The sequence below is a fragment of the Puntigrus tetrazona genome, chromosome 7 (assembly GCF_018831695.1).
Source record: "Puntigrus tetrazona isolate hp1 chromosome 7, ASM1883169v1, whole genome shotgun sequence".
Classification (NCBI taxonomy): Eukaryota; Metazoa; Chordata; class Actinopteri; order Cypriniformes; family Cyprinidae; genus Puntigrus; species Puntigrus tetrazona.
The window spans coordinates 17,718,420-17,724,533 of NC_056705.1; the positions used below are offsets into that span (position 1 = coordinate 17,718,420).

At 37.8% G+C, this 6,114-nt stretch overlaps 1 protein-coding gene across 10 annotated transcripts in view; it reads left to right on the plus strand.

Moving 5' to 3' along the window:
• Positions 1–5,804, plus strand: part of tjp1a (tight junction protein 1a) — an 88,678-nt gene extending 82,874 nt beyond the window's left edge. For 6 of the 10 annotated variants that reach the window (XM_043243547.1, XM_043243553.1, XM_043243548.1 and 3 more), the window contains 4 exons: positions 80–515; positions 730–947; positions 1,201–1,344; positions 3,909–5,804. In XM_043243547.1, coding sequence (XP_043099482.1) covers positions 80–515; positions 730–947; positions 1,201–1,344; positions 3,909–4,003 — 893 coding nt within the window. In that variant the 3' untranslated portion in view covers positions 4,004–5,804. The remainder of the gene's footprint in view (positions 1–79; positions 516–729; positions 948–1,200; positions 1,345–3,908) is intronic. The other 4 variants (XM_043243549.1, XM_043243552.1, XM_043243550.1 and 1 more) reach the window with 2 other exon arrangements.
• Positions 5,805–6,114: the final 310 nt, after the last annotated feature.

Below are 6,114 nucleotides of genomic sequence, written 5' to 3' on the forward strand. Positions count from 1 at the left end.
GCACAAATGTTCTTAACATTGATGATAGTGAGAAAATTCCAAATCTGTGTATACATTTTTCACGTACTCTCTCACACAGTCACTCCACCTCTTGACCCACACGGATCTCCCAAAGTGAAGCCTCCCAATCATGAAGACACAGTCCAGAGCACTTACCTGCCTCAGAAAAGCTTCCCAGAGAAATCACCTGTTAACGGCACCGGCGAACCTCCAAAGACCAACAGCACTGCCACGTCCAGCTATAACCGTTTTGTGCCCAAGCCGTACACAACCTCTGCAAGACCTTTCGAGCGCAAGTTTGACAGCCCCAAGTTCAACCACAACCTCCTGCCTAATGACTCTCAAAATAAGACGGATAATGTGAAAGCTCCCGTCACTACCACAACCAAACCACATAGCTCGCCCCAGCCAGTAGACCACGACAGCGGCCTGGACACCTTCACCCGCACCATGGACCAGAAACCCAAATACCAACAGAACAACATTAACGCTGTACCCAAGGCAATACCTGTCAGGTATAGTATAAACTAGCTCCGTAATTTTCATGCTTACAGGTTTTTGGTAAGTTGTCGTTTTATTACATTTAGGATAGTAGCCAATGAAACAAAACAGAAAGATCCATCACCACAATCAGTAAAGCTAGATGTTTGTCTACTGATGTTACATTTAGGTAGATTTTTATTGAAATTAAAAATTAAGCTAAAACATAAGGTTGATCTATCTTTCCAGCCCGAGTGCGCTGGAGGATGACGACGACGATGATAGCCACACGGTGGTGGCAACGGCACGGGGCATCTTCAACAGTAACGGTGGAGTCCTGAGCTCCATTGAGACAGGAGTGAGCATCATTATCCCTCAGGGAGCCATTCCTGACGGTGTGGAGCAAGAGATCTACTTCAAAGTGTGTCGGGATAACAGCATCCTGCCACCTCTGGACAAAGAGAAAGGTCAGTCACGCATCCTTTAACTCGAGGGTCAGAAGATTATGACATTTTTGTCTTTCTCCTCTGGTCTGAAAAATGCTTGGTAATACAGAGTTGGATACCGATTGCTCCCTGCAGTTAACCCGTGTTCAAAATCCAAGTGAGATTATCAGTGCTAAATGAAATGATGGGATGTTTTGTGTATGGTTTCTACTTCATCCGGTATGTAGTCACGTGTTTGTGTGTAAATGCTAAAGGAAAGTGTTTTTGTTTGTAGGTGAAACTCTGCTGAGTCCTCTGGTGATGTGTGGTCCCCACGGCCTGAAGTTCCTGAAGCCAGTGGAGCTCCGCCTACCTCACTGTGCGTCTATGACCCCTGATGGTTGGTCTTTTGCTCTAAAATCCTCCGACTCCTCGTCGGGTACGCTGTCCTCTCTCTGTCCTTTTTGGGGTCGTTTGGGATGGCTTTGTGACATCTTGTTTGGTTGTGGGCTTTTTTTTGTCATTATGCATTTTCATATTCTTATTTTCACAACTCCATATCACTAATTGTTTTATTTTCCAATCATGTAGCCACTCACTCAATTCCTGTCTGCTCATGCATTTATGTGATTTATTTAAGTTATAGTTAAAAAAAAGTTTCGATTTTAGCTCAACAATCAAATCAATTTTCCTTTGTGGCAATTCACTCTAAAGTAAATAAAACTATTTGCCTACCACTTGAAAAAGTGAGGTCAGTAAGAAGGTTTTTTGGTTCAGCAAGGTTGCATTAAAATAAGCTAAAGTGACAGTGAAGACATTTCTTTTACAAATTTCAGATTTATATTTCATATGAATGCTGTTCTTTTAAAATTTGTTGATTTAACTTTCTATTTTTTAAAGGATTGTGTGACACTAAAGACTGGAGTAGAGGCTGTCAGAAATACAGCATTGCTATCACAGGAATAAATTATTATTATAATTTTTTTTATAAATTTTTAACAAATTCTAAATTGATCCTAAGCTTTTTATTGTATATAAGGGAATATGTACAATTTTTTTTTAAGCCACATATTAAAAATAAATTTCCATCATAATCTCCAGTGTAATGAATGGACATTTAAAGAAAGTAAATTTGTTTTTGGCAGATTTTGAAGGGCCCAACAATTTTCACATTGTGCTTTGAGTTTCCACTGGGTAGATTTATGTTTTAGGCCTTTTGTGTTTTCTCCATCAGTCACTGAATTACTCAATTTCTCCTTTGAGATTAGTTGAATAATCACTGATCTGCAGATGAACATTACTAAAAAATAGGTTTTCCATCTTGACTTGTGTCTCATGATTTCATGACTGGGAGTTCACATCTATTAATCATTCACTTACATTGTTTCTAACTGATTCTCACACAGCCACCCAAATGTCTAAATATGCAGAGATGCTGGAATTGCCTTGTCCCGCTATTGGAGAGCTCTCTCTCCCTCTCTCTCTCTTTCTCTTTCTCTCTTTCCACTTATTCGTCTCTATATAACCTCTATTTTGGTAAACCTGGCACTGCCCTGAATTAGCCCGCTAATGAACCTCTCATTCTGAGAGTGCAGTGGAGAGATGGGAGAGTCCTACCTCATCCAAAACCATTATAGGCCTTTGCCTCTGATCTGCATATTTTAAAACAAAGCTGTTGTTTATCCGTAGCTCACGGCACACTTCCCTGCACTACCCTGGAAAGAGAGCGTTTACCTAACCGATTTAACAAAGCTGTTGTTCTGATGGAGCTCACAGTGGAGTGCAAAAGGGCACTGAAATCCTCAGGTCCTTATAGGTTTATAAATTAACTACAAAATGCACAACTGTAGTGCAACCATTATTTTCACAAATAAAGTGTGTCATTTCTGTACCACAAAACCAAACGGAGCTATGTTTTTGTTGGTGCTTGTCAACCACCCTTTTTTCACTCGTGTGTGTGTAGTGCCGCTGGTGGTTCTGAAATTACACATGCATTACAGCACCTTGGGCTATGAGCTTATTGCCTGCTCTGGCTCTGTTGATTATCTCTGTCAGAACAAATAAAGCATGCTGAGAGCCTGTCATATGTCAAAGCGTCCTGCTACGCGCCTCTCTTCTCCTCGTGCAAACCAAAGGCTAAGATAATAGCACAATATTATTCTGTTACAGCTGTTGAAATATGCTGTAAAATATTGTGAGGTAATTGTTGTTTTTTTTTAAATCATGTTTCTCCAAATGTGTATTTTATTTCTTAGATTTATGTTAGTATTTTGTTGGATTTAGCATAGTTATCGTACTAAAAAAGCATGCGTGCAGCCCTTTTTGAAACTTTTAATTAATACATTTTTACTTTTAGATTTTAGATTTATGCATGTACCTGACATATAATAGACTACTGTTTAAAAGAAATCGCTTACACTTTACTTTAAGGTGTCCTTGATAAACTGTAATTATACATTTAGCGACTGAATAATATTAATTAACTATATGCACTTACTATATGGTTGGGGTTATTTCTATTCAAGTATGAATAATTTATTGTTATTATAAAAATAAGTACATGCAACGTTTGGACACTTTAAAGTATTTGTGAAAGAAGCAAATCCAACCAATGCTGCATTTATTTGATCAAAATACCATAAAACTTTATTATTGCGAAATGTTATTACAATTTTAAAATAACTTTTTCATTTAAGTGCAATTTTTTGGTGCGTAAGAAACATTTATTATTATCATAAGATAAAAAGTTATAAATATTTTTGTTGAAACGTTTATAACTTGTTTTCCAGTATTTCATGAATAGAAAATTCAAAAGAATAGCATTTCTTTGAAATATAAATACAGTTGTAGTTAATTTTCTTCACTGTTACTTTTGATTGGTTTAATGCATTTTTGCTGTATAAAAGTATTAATTTCTTACTACAAAAAAAAATTCTGGTTTTATGGTTCATCTTTCTCTCCATCCGTCCATCACATTCATCTGCATTTTCTCTGTTTATCCAGGTGATCCTAAGAGTTGGCAGAACAAATCTCTCCCTGGGGATCCCAACTACCTGGTCGGAGCCAACTGTGTGTCTGTGCTTATTGATCATTTCTGAGGAGGGCAACAGCAGGTCTTTTTAGTGAATGTGGAACCACATTAAAGGACAGAGGACCTTCCCCTTATCAACACACACACACCTCCACAAGATGAAGGCGCTACGCGACACTAAATGAAGGGTCTCCTGACTGTGCTCTGGCTTTGTTTACGGTAACCTGAGACTTGGAGGGAGGGTTACACTCAATGAAGTGCTGTTTTAATCTCCTCATCGTCCTCTTCATTTTTTACTTCTTCCTCCTCTTCTTGTTTTAAGTGCTTTTAAAGGCTTTCGAGGATAACAAAAACAGACATTAACCATCGACGGACTGCATGCTCTGTGCCACTGACCAACTAATACTCACACTGTAAGCCAACCGTAATATTTTGCGGCACATTAAGTTGTGTCGTCTATTTTTTAAAGGATTTATTAGGTTCTTCCATTCAGTCTAGGCTACTTAAACGTATAGACTATATTAATCTGCAAGTGTATTTTAACTTCATATAGTATGCACACTATAATGTTATGATTCTCTCATGTATAGCGCGACTTTTCTAGAATATCGAATTCCAGTTCTAGGCTTTTCAATCGAGCAGTTGAAGTGTACATCTGACACATTTCCTGACTTTTATCATGTCAAGGCGCAGGATCAGTGCTAGCTGCGTGCGTAAGTGTCGGAGAGAATCTCAGCATCTTAAGAATAATACAGGATGAAGTTTTCTAGCCAAGGACGTGTCACCTAAGGCTCACTTTTTTTTTTTTTATATATATATATATATAAATAGCTCCTTTGTAGACACCACTAGCCTCCTCACAGACCTGTGAACTTGAGCACTGGAACATTCCTGCTGTGTCGAGATCTATGCACGTGCTTTGACTCAGGTGTGAAGAACGCTGCTCTCTCTTTTCCTCCTCTTTCTCTCCCAGATTCTTCCTCACTCCCTCTCTCTCTCTCTCTCTCTCTCTCTCTCTCTCTCACTCACTCCATCTAAAGCAGTGATGCCTTATCTGAAACGACACTTTTTTCAATAACAAAAACCTTTGTGGTTTCTTTTTGCTAAGTTGTTGTAATGATAAATTATGAAGAAACTGAAGTTGTCTTTCTGCCATTTTTGTCAATCCGCTGTACAAATAATCCTGGGTGTTGCACACAAGCGTAACGGCGTAAAGGATAAGAACAGGTTTTCTCTTTTTATTTTATCTGCTATGCACATGACTTTCGAAGAGAAACAAATAAAAGACGGAAGGAGATCAATTGGCTGTACATAAAGCTAGCATATTGCCTTCATTATTGGTTTGTAAATGACTTTTTTTGTATGTCTTTATTTTGTATAAAACTTAAGGGGGGGAAACATTTATAAAAGAGGATGAATGAAATGAAAACGGTCGTCTTTGTATTCTGGTTCTACCCTTGAGCCTTGGAACGTGTACTTAGCAGTAATAATATCACATTTTCTACAGATACACACTAAATATAAGCGTTTTTATTGATAACCTTCTTTTTATTCTTTATTTGCAAAAGAAAGTGCTTGATGTAAACTATTCTCAAAACCTGTTTCTTTTCAACGGTGTGCTCGAAATGTGTCCCACGCATTTATTTGTGATACTGGATGCTATATTGTGTGTCCTGAAATGTATTTTTGTACTAATAGACGATTTATTATGGCACACCGATAACTTTTTTTTTTTTTTTTTTTTTCTTTAGACAATATAACACAGCTTTGACTGGTCATTAGCTAATTCACATGTGGCAGAGTTTGTTCCCTTTTCAACACAATTTCCAATATGCCACTGTATTAAAAATAAAATCATTTTTAAAATACACTGTGTTGTTATTTTATTGTGGATTAATGCAGTTGAATCTGCAATAAAAAAACATTTGCATAAAGATTAGTGTGAGAAACGAGGTGACTTTAACATTGCCTAGTGCCATAATGTGTAGTGACACTCTGTAGCCTGCAGATGGCGCGAGTGCTTTATCTTGCACACTCCTTAAGAACGTTCATTGCGTTTGGCGATTATAAAACCGACGTTACTGTAGTTTTAATAGATTTATTAAATCAGGCCCAGCTCGGTGGTGTCAAGTACGCACTGAATAACCAACGAAACCGCGTGCCTTGTTTCAAGAAATT